We start from the raw sequence: 22,985 nt of genomic DNA, 5'->3' as shown, positions 1-22,985 counted from the left end.
CACCGTCTGAGCTGTGATTCTGAAATGGCGGTAACCACCGGGAGCCCCCAGCCCCTGCAGAGACACGCGGAGCCCCGCCCCACCCCGCACTCTACTAAGAGAATGGGGCGGGCGCCCCCGCCTCTTAACACAAGTGAACACCTGACAGGATTCTAACAGGAACCCGGCCGGGTTTCTCTGCGGGGCGGGACTGGGACGACCGGAAGATGGCGGCGGGGTCCGAGGGTCACTCTCCAAGGCGCCCTTGACGGCTCTGGCTGCCGGGCCACCTACCTTGCTAGCAGGCGGACTCCGCGCGTTGCATGCAAGGGCGGGAGAGGGCAGTGACGAGCACTTGGCGACGCCAATAAGCACCCGAGAGTCCAGGTCGCGCCCAATCAGGGCCCAGGCGGCGGAGACAGGGTAGGGTGCGCGCGGGCGGCGCGTGTGGCAGTCGCGGAACGCGCGGGAGTCTGCCTGCTGCCCGGCCTGAGCTGTCCGTCTCCTCTCTGCCGCGCGCCTCGCATCCCGGCCTCCGGCGCCCGCCGGAGGTCGCCGAGGAGCCAGAGGGCCGACTGGTCTGCGGCCCGAGCCCAGGAGGGCCTGGCGTAGCGGTCGCGGAGCCATCCCGGCGTCTGCTGCCATGACCGACTCTCCCCTCAGAGGGGACGCTTCCTCAGCGGTGGCCGCAGAGAGAGATGAGCGGCGGCTCCTGGCCGCTGGACCGTGAGACGGGTTCGTGGCCGGCCAGTTAGGGGGACGCTGCGGACCACCGTCTGCGCCCGCCCGGGCTGGTTCCTCGGGCCCCAGGACTCGTGGCGGGCCCCGCGGGAGGCGGCATGTTCCCGCGGAGGCTGCTGGCCGCCTGGCTGGCGGGGGCGCGGGGCGGGGGCCTGCTGGCGCTTCTGGCCAATCAGTGCCGCTTCGTCACGGGCCTGCGCGTGCGGCGCGCGCAGCAGATCGCGCAGCTCTACGGCCGCCTCTACTCCGAGCGCTCACGCCGCGTCCTTCTCGGCCGCCTCTGGCGCCGGCTGCACGGCCGTCCTGGCCATGCCTCTGCCTTGATGGCGGCGTTCGCCAGCGTGTTCGTGTGGGACGAGGAGAGGATCCAGGAGGAGGAGCTGCAGAGGTGGGCGCTGCGGCGAGCTGGTTCTGGGCCGCGGGATGGGGGGACTTGTGAACCCCGGGGCCTGCCCTGTGGTCGGGGGCCCCTGTTTACCCCGTGATGTTTTAATTGGCGGTGCAGTCGGTGGAACCTGCTTGAGCGAACCGCGTCGTTGTTTGCCTCTATGTGTCAATTTGATTTGTCGGGTTATAAAATAGAACTGAAAGTGGGGGCTGGTGTGTAGGAGGGAGACCGAGTGGGGCGAGCAAGGCAGTAAAGAAACAACGTTGTAGAAATAAATTAGATACCGAAGGCATGGAGGCCCTTGTTCACGTAATCTTTAACACACGCAAAAAGGTGCAAATTCAAAACAGATTTTAAATTTGGCCAGAGGGTGGTGGGCTGCTGTTTGCAAAATGACTTCGATCCAGATGGGACTCAGGCCTGTGAGAAATGCCAGGAGAGCCCTCTGTCATTCGTGACTCGTGGCAGAATGAGAGCCTGGAAGGGATTTTGTCCAGGTTACACAAACCAGCAGCCCAGACATTTGAACCTGTAAGAATTAGGTCAGAGTTTTGCGACGTTAACCAGAACTTTGGGAATAGTGTCCCATTAGACTCTGAAGTCACGCTGTCGTCATCAGAACTGAAAAGCCCAGTGCCATTGATTACATTTGTTAATCTGTAGTTCTGAGACTATAGTTTCCAGGTAATGTCATGGGGAAACTTTGCTTTGGCTCTTGGTTTACCTTGTGTCTGTATTTTCTTTGCAACCGATATTCTTAAACTGTGCCCTCCCTGCACAGAAAGCACTTTGCCTCTAAACTCAAGCTGTGATTTCGGGAACCAGAGACAATCCCCTCCCTCTGCAGATTCCACACCCGCCTGTTTATTCTTGATATTTCCTCCACAGGGAAACAACCTGTTATTCCACATTTTTTGTTAGGTTAAAAATGGAAATAACCGCAATAAAGTTTATACCATGGCCTGTGTGGGAGGTGTAACACCCAGATGCCAGGCAGCTATTTGTGCCACACTATGAATTGTGGGTAAATGGAAGTCTATCTTAAGAACTGGGAATACTTTTCCTACCAGGAAAGATAACTTTTATAAATGCAACTGAAAATCATAACCGTAAACGACCTTATTCGCAAAAACAGTTAAGCTATCAAAGCGTGATATGTATTTTGCCTAGTTTCTATTAGTATTCTTTTGCTACTTGGCTTTTGGTTATAATCAAAGTCTCTTGGGTGTGAGAAATAAAAGAATGGGAATAAAAATTTTAAGGTGAAAAATTATCATTAACTTGGAATTTTCATTTTTGATGATGAAATATCTGTGTTCCACAGTTAAGCTTGAGAGGAAAATCTCCAATTGGAATTGCTGGAGTAAGAGAGGAGAAAGACCAGAAAAAGGCTACTGGGTATGAAAGAGAGGAAAGGAGAGTCTGGGGGTGGGATTGAATAGTGTTGGGGCTTACATAGTAGATGACACTGTTTGGCTTATTTTATGCATTTTTATGGATGGTGTTAATAGATCCTGGAGCCTCTGTTTAGCAGTGCTGAACAGAGTTAGTGGGGAAAAAAGATAGGAAATGAACATAGTAAGCATTTGAGTTAGTCGCTACTTACCATGGCAGAGAGATCAGACCAGTTCATGACTGAGCCAGAAGTATTCATTCTATTTTCCTCTGGTCAGACTGTCCCTGAAACCTGGAGGCAATTGAAATACTCTTGGTTCTAATCCAGCTGCTAAAGAGGGACTGCTCTGAGTTAACCAGCTTTGGAATTTCAGGAGTTCAGATGAACTCCAGAACACTTTCAAGCTGCACTTTGACCCTCCTTAGGGTCATTGTAGTAAAGGCCCTCATTTAACATTTCATTGTTCAGTTCATGCTTGAATTTGGTTTTTCATATAATTAAAATTTGATCATATTGTTCATCTTGAGGATTTTTTTCTTTTTAAAATATTTGTTAATGTGATAGGAAGGCAAATATGCTATTCAACAACTACATCTTGATTGCACAGTGGTTCCTTAGGTCTTTGTTTTGGTAGCTTGTCATGTTTATATTTTGTTAAAATATTCTGGGTACAGGTTAATTTATTTGCTTTGTGTTTAAGTATTCTATTTGCTTTAAAGTAAGCACTGCTGCGGTTGTCATAGCTAGCTTAGAACATCTTGGATTTCGTTTGTTCTAGTGAGATGATTTTTGGGTAGCTTCCATGATGGAGCACAGTTGGAGTGTGTCTCAAGTGCATTTCTTCATTGTTAATGGAAGAAGAGCATGATTGTCACGTGGCCCCTAAATCACAGCCTTTGGCTTATCTGTGCTGATTCTGTACCAACTTGTCCTGGCACAAATTAATTCTGACATTGCTGTTTTGGTTAAGCGGGTGGAATGTGCAGGGTGTCTTTTTGAACGTGTGCCTTAAAGTGGCATGTGTTTTCCTTATGTTATTTGAGTCCTATTCAGAATGACAAAGCATAACTTTGCCTTCTCGTCTTTTGTGCTTAAGAGCATCTTACCAAATAGCGTCTTATTAATCAAGCAACAGCTAGAAAATTTGAGAAGTGATTTTGACTGACTGCTATGGTCAGATGTAGAAATCAGATCTTTTAATACTTGCTCTAGTACCCAGTTGTTTTAAATTAAACAATCAACAAAAAAATCTTGGGATTGCTGTTTTTGGTGCTAGCTGGCATTCTGTGATTCCAGGGCAAATCTAATGGAAAAATACAGTAGTCATATTTTTGATTGCTTTGGAACAGTTAAAAAAAAAAGTTACAGGAACAAAGAAAGGAAGGATGTTAAGAAATGAAAGGCTAGGGGAAAATGTTCCATTAACCTCCTCATAGTTTTTTAAAAGTTACAGTTCATTGCTCCAGAAATTTGAGTAAATAAGTGCCATTAAAGTTGCATAAAGAAAATTGGCCATTTTCTCTTTTCTGTCTTTCAGGGCATTCCGGATACGTTAAACTTCAGTGTGTTATTTACTAGATAAATGATCAACATAAAGTCCTTTTATCTTAAAGAAACTTTTTTTTTTTTTTAGCCATTGTCACTTCGGGATATCTTACTGGTAAACCCTTAAACCCCTTGTTAGATCTTCAGAGCTGCGTAAAATTAGACCTCAGTTTTTTGAGGTGGTCTTCATTATTTTACCATTAACTAGTTGCCCCAGAACTGCAGTGAGCTAATTGATGTCCTGCCCTGTCCTGCCCTCCCCTCCGCTCCCCTCCCGCCCCATTCCCAGACAGAGTCTTGCTCTGTCACCCAGGCTGCAGTGCATTGGTGTGATCTCGGCTCACTGCAACCTCCACCTCCCAGGTTCAAGCGATTCTCCTGCCTCAGACTCCCGAGTAGCTGGGATTACAGGTGCCTGCCACCACACCCGGCTAATTTTTTGTATCTTTAATAGAGATGGGGTTTCACCGTGTTGGCCAGGCTGGTCTCCAACTCCTGACCTCGTGATCTGCCTGCCTCGGCCTCCCAGAGTTAGGATTACAGGCATGAGACACTGCGCCTGGACTCTTTCTTTTTTTCTTGAGATATAATCTTATTCTGTCACCCAGGCTGGAGTGCAGTGGTGTGATCTCGCCTCACTGCAATCTCCGCCTCCCTGGTTCCAGCTATTCTCGTGTCTCAGCCTCCCCAGTAGCTGGGTCTACAGCGGGGGCACCACCACGCCTGTTTAATTTTTGTATTTTTAGTAGAGACAGGGTTTCACCATGTTGGCCAGGCTGGTCTTGAACTCCTGACCTCAGGTAATCCTCACACCTTGGCCTTACAAAGGGCTGAGCCAGGCGCCTGGCCCTATGTCTTTTTTTGGTGGAGGATGGAGTCTTGCTCTGTTGCCTAGGCTGGAGTGCAGTGGCATGATCTCGGTCTACTGTAGCACCCACCTCCTGGTTTCAAGCAGTTCTCCTGCCTCTGCCTCCCAAGTAGCTGGGACTACAGGCGTGCCCCACCACACCCAGCTAATTTTGTGTGTGTGTATTTTTAGAAGAGACAGGGTTTCACCATGTTGGCCAGGCTGATCTCCAACTCCTGATCTCAAGTGATCCGCCTGCCTTGGCCTCCCAAAGTGCTGGGATTACAGGCATAAGCCACTGCGCCTGACTCCTATGTCTTTTATTTCTAGGTGTGTCCCATATCAGTAGACCCTACCTTTGACAATAACTTGGAATTTGAGGAGGAGGAGGATTATGTGAAGTGAGGCTGTTGTCTTACTGAAATTCCTAATTGTAGCGATGGCTTCATTTAAGTAATTTTGGAGCTTTATACCAAACTCCATGCTGGGGGCAGGACCCCAAGATGAACCATTGTTGCACTTACTTTGTTTTCATGGTTGTATGCCTTCAGTTTCTATAGCTTTCAGTCTAGCGTTTTTCAGATATTGAAATGATTTTCGTTTTGGAGAAAGAAAGACATGGTCTCTCTTTTCTTGATCCTTTTTCTAGTCTGCTGATTTTACTATTTTGGGAATAATCTCTTTTGTCCTTCTTTCCTCTGTTAAGTCTCTTAAGATGTGAAGGTTTAGCCAGCCATCCCATCCAAACAAGATTTGGCACAGCAGGCTAAAGAGATGTGTCATGAGAGGCTTTCCTTTTCTCCACATGTATGATACTGAGTGACTTTGTGCTCCTGTATGTTAATTGGGTCTTGTCATGTTAGCATTTTTAAGTTCAGACCCTTCAGGGATTCCTAAACCTTGGGACAAAATAACTTGATCGTTTACATTTTTGTGAAGCAGTCTTGCTCTAGCATTCATACTGTGTCTCCATAAGACATTTCCGTCCCTCTTCATAATTTTAGTCAAAGCCACCTAGCAACCTTTAATTATATAGGAGAGCTTGATTAAGCAGTGGATCAGATACTCGGAACCACCTTGATTCTTGGAAGGCCATGAAAAAATGTTGCCTGTAGTTAATAATTTTCTTAAAACTTTATTAACTATATAATTCTTTTATGAGCCTCTGATGTTTTAGTAAGACATTCCACCAGTGGAAACATGCTCCCCTTTATTATGTGGCAAGAATGATACTTGGGCCAGGTGGTGTGGCATGTGCCTGTGCTTGGGAGGCTGGAGGATCACTTGAGCCCAGGAATTCGAGGCCAGCTTGGGCAGTGAAAAAAAAAATTTTTTTTTTAAAAGAATGACACTCAAGAGTTGTGCTTAGGGCCGGGCGCAGTGGCTCAAGCCTGTAATCCCAGCACTTTGGGAGGCCGAGACCGGCGGATCACGAGGTCAGGAGATCGAGACCATCCTGGCTAACCCAGTGAAACCCCGTCTCTACTAAAAAATACAAAAAACTAGCCGGGCGAGGCGGCGGGCGCCTGTAGTCCCAGCTACTCGGGAGGCTGAGGCAGGAGAATGGCGTGAACCCGGGAGGCGGAGCTTGCAGTGAGCTGAGATCCGGCCACTGCACTCCAGCCTGGGAGACAGACCGAGACTCCGTCTCAAAAAAAAAAAAAAAAAGAGTTGTGCTTAGTTATTGTTCAAGGATGCTTTATAGTCCTCAAAAATGCCGTAATTGATGCCCTGTGGTGCCTGATTGTTCTCTCAGCAAATCTAGCTGTGGTTTTGCCTTTGCTTTCTCTTCTGCAACATCTAAATGCCTACCCTAAGGTTCCTTCTCTATTTCTGTATGGTTTTACAGCTGGTCAGTGTTCTTGGTTGTAACAAAGAAACTGGTCTTGGTTAATTTAAGCCAAAAAGGAATTAATCAAAAGGGTATTAGGTCACTCAGTATTGACAAGAAGGCCAGGATACAGGTTGACCAAGACCTGCAACAGCAGTAATCTACTTAGGACAGTGTTGCTGGCATTGTTTCCCCCAGATTGACTGTACTCCTGGACTCTCAGCTCCCTCAAGATCCTGTGCCTTTGTGTTACCTTCAACATTCAAAGCCCCTTCTAGAAGTCTCTAACCTCACTTAAATTAGGAGCTGTGCTTTAACTGCTAGTGGGCGGGAGGGGGGCTGCATTCACCTATTTGGTTTCTCCCCGAATAGAAAGGGATTTCAGGCAGTCATAATGACAAATATTCCCCTATATAAATATTCTCATCTAAGTCCAAAGCTTAAAATTCAGCAAATTGCAATTTTAGAACCAATAGGACTTCAAGAAATAACATCCTCACTTTAAAGGTAAAATGACTTTAAAGGTAAAATAAAATAAGATCACACAGCTGGTCAGCTGTAGAGCCAGGACTAGAGCACAAATCTTTTGACTCATCATTATTTTGAATTGCTCTAAACTTTTAATCTTGGATTGCCACTATAACTTTGAATTTTTGGCTTCTGCAGCAATATATTAATGCTATATATATATATATATATATTTTTTAGACAATTTACTCTCACCCAGGCTGGAGTGCAGTGGCACGATCTCGACTCACTGCAACCTCCACCTCCCGGGTTCGAGAGATTCTTGTGCCTCATCCTGCTGAGTAGCTGGGATTACAGGCGTGAGCCATTGCACCTGACCTTTTTTTTTTTTTTTTAAAGAGTTGCCGGGCGCAGTGGCTCACGCCTGTAATCCCAGCTCTCAGGGAGGCAGAGGCGGGAGGATAGCTTGAGCCCAGGAGTTCGAGACCTGTCTGGGTAATATAGCGAGACCCCGTTCTCCACAAAAAGGAAAAAAAAAAAAAGACAAAAAAAAAAAGTCTTACTCTGTTGCCCAGGCTGGAGTGCAGTGATGTGATTTTGGCTCACTACAGCCCCGACCTCCTGGTCTCAGGTGATTCTCCAACCTTAGCCTCCTCAGTAGCTGGGACTGCAGTTGCATGCCACTACACCCAGCTAATTGTTGTAATTTTTTTTTTTTTTTTTGTAGAGGTGGAGTTTTGCGTGTTGCCCAGGCTAGTCTTGAAGTCCTGGGCTCAAGTGATCTGCTCACCTTAGCCTTGCAAAGTGCTGGGGTTTAGAGGTGTGAACCACTGTGCCCGGCCTTAATGCAATCTTGTAATTAAAATTTGGATTATTGAAGCCTATTTTCATTTTATTATTTTTTTTAATTTACTAAATTTATTCATGTAATGTTTACCAGGACATGTAATGTTTACCAGGACATGCTGGGAGCTGGAACTACAAATATGAAGAAGACTGATTCTGGGCTATTAAGGAATTTATAGTTTAGTAAGGAAAGCAGATATAAAGGTAGATCCATTATAGTGTAATATGCCTGTGTAAAGGAATACAAATCAGTATATATGGTTAACTCTGCCTAGCAGTTACCCTTGTGGTTTTTTGAAGCTTGAAGAGTGAAAAGGCATTTCAGACAGTGTAGCAGTAATTTGGGTCTTCTTCAGTCTTGAATTGCAATAGAGTGTAAAGACAGACAGCCAGCCAGCAATTTTTGTTTCTTATCTGTAACCTTTCTTTAAAGGTTGCAGGGGGTAGGGTGAAGTGGGGGGCATGGAGAAGCTGGGTATGGTAGCACACGCCTATTGTCCCAGCTACTTGGGAGGCTGAAGTGAAAGAATCTCTTAAGCCCAGGAGTTTGAGGCCAGTTTAGGCAACATAGTGAGACTTTGTCTCAAAAAAAAGAGGTTATGAGAAAAATACAAGCCAAATTTTAAAAAATTATTATAAAATGTTTCAGATATATAAAAAAAGTTTAAATAATAACACGAGTGTTACAAATACAGCTATTTTAAGAAATAAGACATTACAAGTATACTTAGGCTTCATCTGTACCCTTTTCCAGTTGTATTCTTATTTTTCTCCAAGATGTCACCATTATCCCAATTTGTTGTATATAATTCCCTATGTTTTTATACATATGTATATACCCATGAATGATACATAGTGATAGTACAATATATGGTGGTGTTTTTCATGTTTTAAAACTTTTTGCAGCCGGTGAATCCCGCCTGTAATCCCAGCACTTTGGGAGGCCCAGGCTAGTGGATCACTTGAGCCCAGAAGTTCAACACCAGCTGGGCAACATGGTGCAACCCCATCTCTATTAAAAATACAGAAAACAAATTAGCTGCATATGGTGGTGCTTGTCTGTAATCCCAGCTACTTGGGAAGCTGACGTGGGAGAATCACCTGAGCTTGGGAAGTTATGGCTGTAGGGAGCTGTGATTATGCCACTGCACTCTAGCCTGGGCTCAGAACAAACAAAACCACACAACTTTTCTTAGTCCTGAACAAAATACTAACAAACTGAACTCAGCAATATATGAAATGGATTATATGCCATGAAAAGTAGGATTTATATGTAAGGAACCTAAGGCTGGTTCTTCATACAAAAATCAATTTATTACACCATATTAATAGAAAAAAGGACAAAAACTACGTGATCATTTGAATAAACACAAAAAGTATTTGACGAATTCCAACCTCCTTTTGTGATTAAAAAAGAAAACACTCAGCAGACTGGGGATAGAAGGAAATTTCTTGCAGCTGATAAAAGGCATCTACAAAAAACATAGCTAACAATGTAGTTAATGGCAAAAGACTTAGTGCTTTTCCCCTAAGATCAGGAACAAGATGAGGATTCTGCTCTCACCACTTCTGTTCAACATTGTACTGGAGGTCATAACCAATGAAATCAGGTAACATAAGGAAATGAAAGTCATTTAGATTGGAAAGGAAGAAATAAAACTATCTCTGTTTGTAGCTGATGATCATATATAGAAAATAGTAAGGAATCCACAGAAAACTATTAGAGCTGATAAATGAGTTCAGCAAGTTTGCAGGATGCAAAATCAATACACGGAAGTCATATTTATGTACACTAACAGTGAACAATCTGAAAATAAAATTAAGAACAATTTCATTTACAGTAGCGTCAAAAGGAATAAGTACATAGGAATAAATTTAACAAAAGTGTATGACTAAAACTGTAACACTAAAAACAACAAAACATCATTGGAAGAAACTTAAAAAGACATAAATAAATGGAAAGACATCCTGTGTTCATGGATTAGAACACTTAATATTGCTAAGATGGCAATACCACTTAAAGTGATCTACAAATTCAGTGTAGTCCTTATCCAAATCCTAGGTAATTTTGCAGAAATTGGCAAGCCAATTCTGATACTCTTATGGAAATGAAAAGAACTCAGAAGAGCCAAAACAGTCTTGAAAAAAGAAAATAAAGTATGGAGGACTCACTGTTCCCAATTTCAAAACTTACTACAAAGCTACAGTAATGACACTGTGGTAGTGGCATAAGGATAGGCATCTAGATTGTTAGAATAAAATTGAGGGTCTAGAAATAAACCTGTACATTTTTGGTCAGTTTTCAACAAGGGCGCCAGGACAGTTCACTGGGGAAGGAATAGTCTTTTTGACAAATGGCACTGGGTCACCTGGAGAAGCAGATGCAAGAGAATGAGTTTAGACTCCTATGTCATTATCATACACAAACATTAACTCAAAATGGGGTAAAGACCTAATGTAAGCTGAAATTATAAAACTCTTAGAAGAAAATATAGGCATAAGTTCTTATGACCTTGGATTAGGCAATGGTCTCTTAGCTATATCACCAAAAACATAAGCAATCAAAGAGAAAAACATCAAAATTAAAAACTTTTATGCATCAAAGGATACTATCAAGAATAGTATAAGCACGTGAAAAGGTTAGGGAAATACCAGTCAAGATGCAATGAGATACCATTTCACACCCACTAAGATGGCTGGAATAAGAAAGATGGACAATAACAAGTGGGGCAATTGGAACCAAGGGTGTGGAGCAGTTGGAATCCTCAAACATTGCTGATGTGAATATAAAATAGTGCAGTTGTTTGGAAAACAGTTTGGCAGTTGCTTAAAAAGTTAAACATAATTACCATGACGCAGCAAATTTTCTCCTAGGAATCTACCCAAGAGAATTGAAAACATGTCTATATGAAGATTTGTACACAAATGTCCATAGCAGTATTCTTTTTTTTTGTTTGTTTGTTTTTGACAGTTTTGCCTTTTTGCCTGGACTGGAGTGAAGTGGTACAATCTTGGCTCACTGCAACCTCCGCCTCCTGGGTTCAAACGATTCTCCTGCCTCAGCCTCCCAAGTAGCTTGGATTCCAGGCTCCCGCCATCACACCTGGCTAATTTTTGTATTTTTAGTAGAGACAGGGTTTTGAGACCCAGGCTGGGTCTCAAACTCCTGACCTCAGAGTGATCCACCTGCCTTGGCCTCCCGAAGTGCTAGGATTATAGGCGTGAGCCACTGCATCCGGCCAGCAGTATTATAATAGCCAGAAAGTGGAAACAAATTTTATTTGATGAATGGGTAAACAAAATGGGATCTATCCATACAATGGAATATTACTCAGCTATTAAAAGGAATAAAGTATAGCATGGCTGAACTTGAAAATATGCGAAGTGAAAGAAGCCAGACACAAAAAGTTACATATCATATGATTCCATCTACTTGAAATATCCAGAATTGACAACTCCATAGAGACAGAAAGTAGATCATGGCTGTCTAGGACTGGGAGGAGGCAGGAAAGGGAAGCGACTAATGATGGATAGAGGTTTCTTTTGGGGATGATAAAAGTGTCTGGAATTAGATAGGGGTGATGGTTGTACAACCTTGTGAATATACTACAAGTACAGAATTGTACACTGTAAAAGAATGTATCTTATGGTATGTGAATATATCAATTTAAAAACAAAGGGGAAAAATATATATACTTATAATAAGACAACCTGATAAAAAACGGACAAAAGATATCAATTGACATTTTAAAACCATAAACCTTCATAGTTAACATTTGAGGGCTACTTACGTGCCAGATAACACTTTATTATATTTTTTATTTATTTTAGAGATGGAGTCTCACTCTGTTGCCCAGGCTGGAATGCAGTGGTGCGATCTTGGCTCACTGCAACTTCAGCCTCCTGGGTTCAAGTGATTGTCCTGCCTCAGCCTCCCGAGTAGCTGGGATTACAGGCAGCCACCACCATGCCCAGCTAATTTTTGTATTTTTAGTAGAGATGGAGTTTCACCATGTTGACCAGGCTGGTCTCGAACTCCTGACCTCAGGTGATCCACCCACCTCGGATTCCCAAAGTCTGGGATTACAGGCATGAGCCACCATGCCTGGCTTTATTTTATTTTAACTTAATTTTATTTTATTTTGAGATGGAGTTTTGCTCTTGTCATCCAGGCTAGAATGCAATGGCACGATCTTGGCTCACTGCAACCTCCGCCTCCTGTGTTCAAGTGATTCTCCTCCCTCAGTCTCCTGAGTAGCTGGGGTTACAGGTATGTGCCACCATGCCCAGCTAATTTTGTATTTTTAGTAGAGACAGGGTTTCTCCATGTTAGTTAGGCTGGTCTTAAACTCCCGACCTCCGATGATCGCCTGCCTCAACTTCCCAAAGTGTTGGAATTACAGGCGTGAGCCACCACGCCTGGCCTATTTTAGTTTTTAAGAGACAGAGTCGCTGGACGCGGTGGTTCACACCTGTAATCCTAGCACTTTGGGAGGCCTAGGCGGGCGGATCATGAGGTCAGAAGATTGAGACCATCCTGGCTAACACAGTGAAACCCCATCTCTACTAAAAATACAAACAATCAGCCGGGTGTGGTAGCGCGTGCCTGTAATCCCAGCTACTCGGGAGGCTGAGGCAGGAGAATCGCTTGAACCCGGGAGGTGGAGGTTGCAGTAAGCCCATATCGCGGCACTGTACTCCAGCCTGGGTCACAGAGTGAGACTCTGTCTCAAAAAATCAAGCAAAAAAAAAAAAAGACAGAGTCTTACTGTATCGCCCAGACTGGAGTACAGTGGCAGAATTGTAGCTCACTATAGCCTCAAACTCCTGGGCTCAAGTGATCTTCCCACCTCAGCCTATAGCTTCGAGTACAGGCACGTGCCACTATGCTTGCCTAATTTTTAAAATTTTTTCTGAGAGATAGGGTCTCACTGTGTTTCCCAGGCTAGTCTTGAACCTGGCCTCAAGCAATCCTTCTGCCTTGGCCTCCCAAAGTGCTGGGACTACAGGAGTGAGCCTGTGTGCCTGGCCATAGATATTAAGCACTTGACACTTACTTTTTTTCCATTGTTTTTTTTTTTTTTTGAGATAGAGTCTCACTTTGTCGCCCAGCTTACTGCAGTAGTGTGATCTCGGCTCACTGCAACCTCTGCTTCCCAGGGTCAAGCAATTCTTCTGCCTTAACCTCCTGAATAGCTGGGATTACAGGTGTGCGCCACCATGCCCGGCTAATTTTTATATTTTTAGTAGAGATGGGGTTTCACCATGTTGATCAGGCTGGTTTCGAGCTCCTGACCTCATGATTCACCCTCCTCGGCCTCCCAAAGTGCTGAGTATTACAGGCATGAGCCACCGTGCCCTGCAGTACTTGATACTTTGTTTGGAATCTTTATAGCCAACCTCGAGATAGGTACTATTACTATTTCCATTTTATAGATTTAGAAATAGGAACTGGTTAAATAATCTAGTTAGTGAGCATTGGACTAAGATTCAAACTCAGGAACTCAGTTTTTATTCACTATACTGTGTCTTGTTTATATACTACATACTGTGGTTTACTGTATAACCTTCTTTCACAGGCCTTTTTGTGGACACTTCATTTCACAGGGCTGACTAACCACCTCACCATGGCTCTTTTTCCCCTTTCCAGATCCATTAATGAGATGAAGCGGTTAGAAGAAATGTCAAATATGTTTCAGAGCTCTGGAGTCCAGCACCACCCTCCAGAACCAAAAGCCCAAACAGAAGGGAATGAAGATTCAGAGGGCAAAGAGCAACCTTGGGAAATGGTGATGGATAAGAAACACTTTAAGCTGTGGCGGCGCCCAATTACAGGCACCCACCTTTACCAGTACCGAGGTGAGCCCAGTTTGGCTATCTTTTGGGTTCCATAGTTGCCCAGGTGCCTGGGACTTCTGTTCTTCATACTTCTCTAAACTGTTCTGGTTGTTTCTCAGAAAATTTGCCATGGTTTTTTGTTTATTGTTTTTCTTCTCGCAGATGACAGATGTCTCAGTGTTGTCTTTGCTTAGATCACCCTTGTCTTTCTTTGTTGCCCCACTATGACTTGTAGTTTCTGAACCTGCCTTTAAGATCTCTTAGTACTTTAGAACTGAAACGCCGCTAGGTGATAGAAACAAGGCAAGTGACTGGAGTATGGCAAGCATCTCTTATTCTTTCTTGTCATTCTAGTTTTTGGAACTTACACAGATGTGACACCTCGGCAGTTCTTCAATGTTCAGGTGAGTTAATTTTTCTCTCCAGATTTGGAGCCTCCTGGCATATCAGTTGCTACTGTCTACATGAGTAATTTATCTGACTCAGGTGACATTGGCTTCAATACATCCATCTATCTACCTATCTACCTGTCATCCCACATTGCATAGCGTTTAGGTACACATTTGACTTAGACTTTCTTTATCTGGCCCATGGGGATGAGATCAGTTTTACCCTCTCACAGGACTGTTGGGAATATCAGACAGAGGAATGGATATGAATACTTTAATGTATTTTTATGAGGCTTTATTATTTTTTCCCCCAAACAACTTGAGAGTAAGTTACATACATCATAGCCCTTTATTCGTAAATTCTTCCAGTGTGTGTTTCCTAAAACTAGCCATATGCCATATTTTCTTAAGTAACCATGACACCATTATTGAAATCAGTAAATTTAACACTGATGCAACACTTCACATAGTCTTCTGTTTGTATTCCAGTTTTATCAGTTGAGTCAGTAATGTCCTTTATAGCATTTTCCGCTTCAGTACAGATATAGTCAGGATTATATTTAGTTGTCGCATCTCTTTAACCTCAAATCAAGAACATTTCCACAGTGGAAATTTCTTTCTTTCCTCTCCCTGAGACGGGGTCCTGCTGTGTCACCCAGGCTGGAGTGCAGTGGTGTGACCGTGTCTTGCTGCAGCCTTTGCTTCCTGGACCTAAGTGATCCTCCCGCCTCAGCTTCCAGGCCTACAGGCATGCGCCACCACACTTAGCTAATTAAAAACTTTTTTTTCCTGGAGACAGGGTCTCCCTTTGTCTCCTAGGCTGAGCTTGAGCTCCTGGGCCCAAGTGATCCTCCTGCCTTGGCCTCCCAAAGTGCTGGGGTTACAGGTGTGAGCCACTGTGCTGGCCCAATGTTTATTTCATAAAGATGAAGAGTATCTGTTCAAAGACTGCTTTCCTCCTTGTAGGGGAAGATGTTTTTAAAAATGAAGCAGGGAGGTGGGATCGCCCAGAGTTCTAAAAGAATTTTTTCTTTCTGGAATTTTCATTTGTTTTGCCAGACTTCCGATAACTACTTCGTTGGTTATAACATTCACTCTAACATGCCAGTGCACTTTCCCTGAGGCCCTGGATCTTGTTAATTTGTAGTGAATTTTTGTTGGTTTTATGTATATGGTATATCTGTCTTAATTTGAAATTCTTCAGTTACTAGTGATGCCAGAAGTTTAAAAAAATGTGCTACTTGCATTTTTGTGTGTGTGAGGTGTCTACTACCACTTTTGGACTTTTTGTTGTTTAAAACTTTTTAGAATTATCTTACCCTTATACATTCATATCACTATATATTATTTTTCCCAGATGTGTCTGTTAAAATATTTTGTTACACTTTTCCTTGGTTTATCTTTTTAAGATTCACATTCAGTGTAATGACATTAGCCTGTATAAAGTGATTTTGAAAGAATCATCTGTAGTAAACAGCCGTGTCTCTCACACTCTGGCACTCTGTGAGGTCAGATTACCCTCTCCTTGTAATAAGGTTACTGGATCAGAAACCAAAGCATGTGGAAAGCTTTCTGCATTTTTGTTTTGGGTCTTCTTGGGTCTTCATGGTCTTTTCTCTTTCTACAGCTGGACACAGAGTATAGAAAAAAATGGGATGCCCTGGTGATCAAGCTGGAGGTGATTGAGAGGGACGTGGTTAGTGGTTCCGAGGTTCTTCACTGGGTAACCCATTTTCCTGTGAGTATTTTTACTTCTGATTTTATTTCTGTCCAGGTATGTGTGATGCAGAACACTAATCCTGCCCCTCCATTTCTTTAGTATCCAATGTACTCACGGGATTATGTGTATGTTCGGCGGTATAGTGTGGATCAGGAAAACAACATGATGGTGTTGGTGTCGCGGTACGTATGGCTGCCTGTGACTCTTGCCGAGTTCCTTTAGCTGTGGCCCTCATTCCTATGTACCTGAGTTTGCATATTCTTAGTGCCCTGATGAGTCTCCCACAGGCTTCCCTGCAGCCAGTGCCCCTTCCATCCAGCTGGAAGATGAGGGGGCTCTGACTGTCTAGGAAGAATGGAGAGATACAAGCTTTTAGTTAAACTGTTTTTGGGTTCTTTAATGTTGGTAATTAAAAGAAGTGCTGTTGTTTTTGACCCACAGCCTAGTGAGCCATAAATTACCAAAGGAACTCACTTCATTTTTAATTAATTCATTTGTTTATTTTAGAGACAGGGTTTCACAGTGTGGTCCAGGCTGGTCTTGGACTCCTGGCCTCAAGTGATCTTCCTGTCTTGGCCTCCCAGTGTTGGGATTATAGGCATGAGCCACCACGTCTGGCCTTCACTTCATTTTTAGAACTTAGTTTGTATTTATTCGTCTTAGTGACTCCTTTGTTTTGTGTATTTAAAAAAATCAGAGCCAGCTTTTTAGGCCTTCCCCTTAACTCAGCTCCCCTGTTGTTTTATATATAGACATTACTAAGAGTTTGCTTCTCCTTTCCTCCTTACCAGTGCTGTGGAGCATCCGAGTGTGCCAGAGTCTCCAGAATTCGTCAGGGTCAGATCATATGAGTCCCAAATGGTTATCCGTCCCCACAAGTCATTTGATGAGGTGAGTTTTACCTCATCCCAGAAATAATATGTCATGGCTGTGGAATATTCTCAAGGGATGTCTTATCTGAACTAGGGAGGAGGGGGTGTGGCCCAGGAGCAGTTCTCAGGGGAGTCTGATGCTACTGGTCTGGGAACCATTTTTTGGGAACTCCCGATGTAGGTGATGTACCTGGAAGATCCCCAAGGACAAGGTAGTGGCAATCCATTGGTTCTCTCGTATCTGAGAGACAGTTAAAATAATCATAACCACTGACGCGTTAGCCTGTATCAGCAGCATTCTTCAGGAACTAGAGTGAGTACCTTCTGTCAGCATTTCACCACAGTGGGCAGAGCACTGGATGGAAACTTCTCTGGATTTCTGCTTCCTTGCCAGAGAAATGGGAAGGTTGGATTCTGCTGTGTGCCTTCTTTATAATTCTGTGACTTTGGCCGGGCACTGTGGCTCAAGCCTGTAATCCCAGCACTTTGGGACGCCGAGACGGGCGGATCACGAGGTCAGGAGATCGAGACCATCCTGGCTGACACGGTGAAACCCCGTCTCTACTAAAAAATACAGAAAACTAGCCGGGCGAGGTGGCGGGCGCCTGTAGTCCCAGCTACTCGGGAGGCTGAGGCAGGAGAATGGCGTGAACCCGGGAGGTGGAGCTTGCAGTGAGCTGAGATCCGGCCACTGCACTCCAGCCTGGGCAGCAGAGCGAGACTCCGTCTCAAAAAAAAAAAAATTCTGTGACTTTATTTGAAAAGAGTACTTATTTCAGCCTAATGATGTGTTTTGTGTTTATTTTTGATCTTTTTAAACTAAATCTCCATTGAGAGTATAGATATTGATGCTAGTAGCTTCTGGTTTTAGTTCCACTTCACTTTATAATGGCTTTGTTTCTCCCTATTGCTTGTGTTTGATTTAGAGCTATATAGACTGTGTTCTTTAGTGTAGTTTTCTTATTCTCATCAAGTTGTTTTATTTATACTCAAGGACTTGAGTTGGTCCTTGTAAAAAAAAAAAAAAATGGAGGCGATAGAGAGAGGAAAGCAGGAAGGGCACTGGGGTTAGAAGACATGATTCAAGCAAAAACAAAGATAGAAATGAGCCAGGTATGCACTCAGAGACTCACATGCTTAGAAAGGAAGGTAGAAGTTAGGGAGAAGTATAAATTGCATTGACTATGTACTGAGGGTACTCAAAAACCATGTAGCTGCGTTTGGATTTGCCAAATGGGAATTAGATCTTTGAGCCAAGGTAGGGGGTTTTTATCATGGAAAATTTGAAATACATACAAAAGATACAGAAGTAGAAGAGTATAATGAACCCTATGTATCCGTCTCCAGCTCCAGTTATCAACTCATGGCCCAAATTGTTTTATCTCAGCCTGTAATCTCAGCTACTCGGGAGGCCGAGGCAGGAGAATCGCTTGAACCCGGGAGGTGGAGGTTGTGGTGAGCCGAGATTGCGCCGTTGCACTCCAGCCTGGGCAACAAGAGCGAAACTCCATCTCAAAAAAAAAAAAAGAAAAAAAAGGTCTTGCTGTGTCACCCAGGCTGGAGTGCAGTGGCTCAATCTGTGCTCACTGCAACCTCATCTGTGTTCAGTGCAGCCTCTGCCTCCCGGTTCAAACGATTCTCCTGCCTCAGACTCCCAAGGAACTGGGGTTACAGGCGCGTACCACCACACCCAGCTAATTTGTTTTAACTTTTAGTAGAGATGGGATTTCACTGTGCTGGCCAGGCTGGTCTCGAACTCCCTCAAGTAATCTGCCTGCCTTGGGCTCCCAAAGTGCTGGAATGATAAGGCATGAGCCACCATGCCCAGCCAACACCCAATTTTTTTTTTTTTTTTTGAGACAAGAGTCTCGCTCTGTTGCCCAGGCTGGAGTGCAGTGGCTTGATCTTGGCTCACTGCAACCTCTGCCTCCCAGGTTCAAGCAATTCTTGTTCCTCAGCCTCCCGAGTAGCTGGGACTACAGGTGTGTACCACTGTGGCGGGCTACTTTTTGTATTTTTGGTAGAGACGGGGTTTCACCATGTTGGCCAGGCTTGTCTTGAACTCTTGACCTCAGGTGATCCGCCTGCCTCGGCCTCCCAGAGTGCTGGTAGTATAGGCGTGAGCCACCATGGCCAGCCTAACACGCAAAGTTTTTCTTGGGAGCTGGTCACTTAGTGCTGTCTGCTTAGCACATACCAGAATTCCAAACCCCTAAAAGCAAAGCCTGTGTTCAGCATAAACCACGTTGTTAGCGTAGTCTACCCACAGGGAGCCACCCTTATCAGCTGACTGTTGAGTGGGAGTCCAGTTGGCCCAAGGTCAACATTGCAAGGAGGCCTTTCTGTGGATAGTCTCTCAGGCCTTCAGTGTTAACTGCACAGGGTGAAAAAAGAAAATGACACCGCCTGCTCCAGAATCAGATCACAGTTACTCTGTGGTACTGGATATGGAGGTCGTGGTGGGTGATTCAGGGATCTTCATTTTTGCTGTTTTTCTTTTCCAGAATGGCTTTGACTACTTACTGACATACAGTGACAATCCCCAAACGGTGTTTCCTCGCTACTGTGTTAGTTGGATGGTTTCCAGTGGTAAGTAAGGGCAAGTATACAGGGCCTGGAAGCTGGGTTGAGCATTTTGTTTTTCTCTATTTCCTATTGGGGAAATAAAATGTCTCTTCTGGTTCCTTTTTTTTTAATTTTTCCCCGGAGACAGTCTCTCTCACTGTCGCCTAGGCTGGAGTGCAGCAGCATGATCTCGGGTCACTGCAACCTCCACCTCCCAGGTTCAAGCGATTCTCCTGCCTCGGGCTCCTCAGTAGCTGGGATTACAGGTGCCCCAACCACGCCTGGCTAATTTTTGTATTTTTAGTAGAGGGAGGGTTTCATCATGTTGGCCAAGCTGGTCTCGAACCCCTGACCTCAAGTGATCCACCCACCTGAGCCTCCCAAAGTGCTGGGATTACAGGCGTGAGCCACTGCGCCCAACCCTTTTCTGGTTCCTTCTTGAATTACTATGAAGATACCAGAGACTCCAGGTGGGGATTGAAGGGATGAGAATTACAGCGTCCCAGAAAGGAACTTGTATCCAGAGGAGAGCTTTAAAAACATTTGCTTCAATGCCTTAAATATGGACTGTGTAGATTGACGTATTTGTATTTGCTTCTTCAATAGTTGAAGGCCATAAGATCTGACATAGAAAATATGGTGATTATAAGGCAGTCACCTGGGGAAAGGGGCGTTTGTCTTAACAAAGTTACACATCATGGCTGTAACTGCAGCTTTCCTTTCCACCTTCTTGTCTGAGAAAGCATCCTTGTGATTTTCTTTCTTCTGGTTCTCTATAGGCAGCTCCTTACATGCTTCAGGGGGAGAATAGAGAGAAGATTAGGTATTTCTGTTTGACATTTATCTAAATAAAATTGGCAGGTATTTCAGCCATGCCACTGATGAGTGATATTTAGATTAAAAGATCCTTTTTGGGACGTAAGTGGGCTGATTAGTACCCCCTTTCAAAGAAGGAGCAAAGATCATGGTTTGGGAACACATTCTGGGAGGCAGCTGTTCACAGGCTATCAATCAGGTTGTGATCTTTATAAGGAAGAAGTAGTTCCCTACCATCAAAGAAATAGGATCTTCTAATTTCGAGCCTACTGTTGGTTTGTGTGTCAGCTTAACCTGATTCTCGTTTCCTGACAGGCATGCCAGATTTCCTGGAGAAGCTGCACATGGCCACTCTGAAAGCCAAGAATATGGAGATTAAAGTAAAGGACTACATCTCGGCTAAACCTCTGGAAATGAGTAGTGAAGCCAAGGCCACCAGCCAGTCCTCTGAGCGAAAGAACGAGGGCAGCTGTGGCCCTGCTCAGATTGAGTATGCCTGACAGGCTTTGGGATAAGAAGGGACAGGCGCTTCTAGCCCTGTCTCAGTCCTTTATCACTCTGCTCCAGAAAGGGGACATGCCACATGTATTAGAAGGCGTCTGCTGTAACTTCAGTGCAAGAAAATTCAATAACTGATACCCCATTTCATTCAGAGCCCTTACTGCTCTTATCAAAACAGAAGAAGGCTACATTTGTGGGAGTGTTGTCATATTCTCAGGCCAACTCTTTTGAAATTCGGTGTCTCATTGAGCTAATCTGGAACAAACTGCTAACCTCAGGCCAGAAGGGGATGACCTCCATTTGCTTCTCTGAGTAGTTTCCTCTGCTGACATTCCAAATCCCACCATCGATTGTGCAGCGCTTTGGATTTCCTTCAGTTCTGCAGGTCCACCTGGAAAGTGTAGTTGGCCGGTTGAGTCTCTCAGATGAGGGGCCACTGGGAGTGCTCTTGGTAACAATCATGTTGTGAATAGGTGTGAACGATACTTGGTTGTGTTAAGTGCCTTGTCCGCACCTTGCTTTTATCTCTAGGGACATGAAGTTATTATTAATTTTTTTTTTGTTTTAAGTAGAGATGGAGTTTCACTCTGTTTCCCAGGCTGGTCTTGAACTCCTGGGCCATACCTGGCCAGGGACATGAAATTTGTACCAAGAAATTTCCCTCCCTGCCTGCACAATAGCACCTATTGATTCACCTTATCCAGAGCAAGTTTCCTTTGAATTGGCCAGTTCTTCTGTATTCATTGGATCATTGCCTCCTTCCTAACCTTCCCCACTTACCAAGAACACTGGGAGACTAATCCTTTTACATAGTAGCTTTTTGATGCTCAAAACATCACATTTAAATTTAGTTTAAAAATGTTTTAACTTTTTTTTCAAACAGAAGCAGTTGAGGAATTGAGGATTCTACCTTAGTCCCATTGTATAGAAAACACGAATTTGATTCAGGTATTATTTTTCACATTTCAGGTTTGACTTGTTCTTTTCAGAAGGCTAAAGGCGGAGGAATGGGGGCTGGGCCACTCCCTTGGAGCTCTCAGATCTATAGACAAGCTGTATGAATGCACAGATGTAATCTTGCCACAGATACTAATACAGTGGAGATTTGGTTTATGTTACCATTATGTTCCTCTAAAAAGTTTTTCTCTCTTCAGAGCCAAAATAAAAGTGAACTACACTGTTCAGATAAGGTCACAGTCCGATGCTGTCAGTTTTACCGAGCTGGTTTCGCTGATGGTCATGCTGCAATTTGTTAGGATAATAGGGATCAAGTTTTAAATCCTCCTTCCTCCCTTTTTTCTGGAGTCTTGATGGCCAGAGTTTTTTTTTTTTTTTTTTTTTTTTCCCCCCTGCTTGCTACTGTTTTGTGGTGTTGAAAAGTGATTTAAACCTGAGACTAACTTAAACGCTTCCTTGACCTTCTTGTTGACTGTTCATTTTTGTGCCAAGGAAGCGGCTGCCCCAGTGTGTGTCTTGCCTTCTCTGCTCATTGCTGGAAGAGAAGAGAAATGCATCGAGCAGTTCCAGCTGCTTTTCATTCATTACTTCTGTCTTTTCCCCAGGACCTGACTAGCCAGGGCAGAGTGCCTGGGTTGTGTCCAAACTTAGCACCTGCAATTGTTGGGATGTGGATGGATGTGTGCATAAGAGAGAGAATGTGTGTGTGTGTCCATCCGTGTGTGTGCACACATGCACAGGTGCAAAGGAGTTGTGGTTGCTCCATGTTCTGACTTACGGCAATTTGATTCTGCACTTGGGGTCTGTACAGTTACTCATGTCATTGTAATGATTTCACTCCTAACTGTGACATTTTTATCAAATGTGTGAATAAATAATACATAAAGATTGGTACAAAAGTGTTTGTCTTTGGACAAATGGTGGAAAAATCTTGCATATTGGGCTTGCTTCTTTCTGATCACAAAGTCGAAAAGAATTTTTACTCTTGAGACTTGGGAGGTGGAAGTGGCAGGGCTTGTTCATTCTTGGTAGATAGTGGCTGACACAGTTTGCCTAGACCATGAGCCCTTTCCAGGTGACCTACTTGGCAACTGAAAATAAACCACCTGTATCTACTTCCTTAGCTTGATACACTGATCCATATCCTTTCCCTTTAAAGAAGGATCACTTTGGAGGGAGCAGTGCTAGAGCTTCGCAGGTGGTAGAAATCGGGACAGAAGCAGACCTGCGGTCTAGAGTTGAGAGGGCCAAGTCAGCGCCCTTGGCAGAGGGGCAGTTCTGCTAGC

At 44.1% G+C, this 22,985-nt stretch overlaps 1 protein-coding gene across 2 annotated transcripts; it reads left to right on the top strand.

The window, feature by feature from the left end:
• The first annotated feature begins 428 nt into the window (after positions 1 to 428).
• Positions 429 to 22,598, top strand: STARD7 (StAR related lipid transfer domain containing 7). 2 transcript variants are annotated; one of them, XM_065526591.2, is made up of 9 exons: positions 429 to 1,108; positions 12,214 to 12,311; positions 13,692 to 13,900; positions 14,234 to 14,283; positions 15,896 to 16,006; positions 16,088 to 16,170; positions 16,780 to 16,879; positions 19,365 to 19,449; positions 20,557 to 22,598. In XM_065526591.2, the coding sequence occupies exons 3-9, from the start codon at positions 13,705 to 13,707 to the stop codon at positions 20,739 to 20,741; spliced, it is 810 nt and encodes a 269-aa protein (XP_065382663.1). In that variant the 5' UTR covers positions 429 to 1,108; positions 12,214 to 12,311; positions 13,692 to 13,704; the 3' UTR covers positions 20,742 to 22,598. The 2 variants fall into 2 exon arrangements, with proteins under 2 accessions (XP_065382663.1, XP_005575037.2); XM_005574980.4 differs by lacking the exon at positions 12,214 to 12,311.
• Positions 22,599 to 22,985: the final 387 nt, after the last annotated feature.

This window comes from Macaca fascicularis, chromosome 13, assembly GCF_037993035.2.
Source record: "Macaca fascicularis isolate 582-1 chromosome 13, T2T-MFA8v1.1".
Classification (NCBI taxonomy): Eukaryota; Metazoa; Chordata; class Mammalia; order Primates; family Cercopithecidae; genus Macaca; species Macaca fascicularis.
This window is presented reverse-complemented; position numbering and strand designations above follow the sequence as displayed.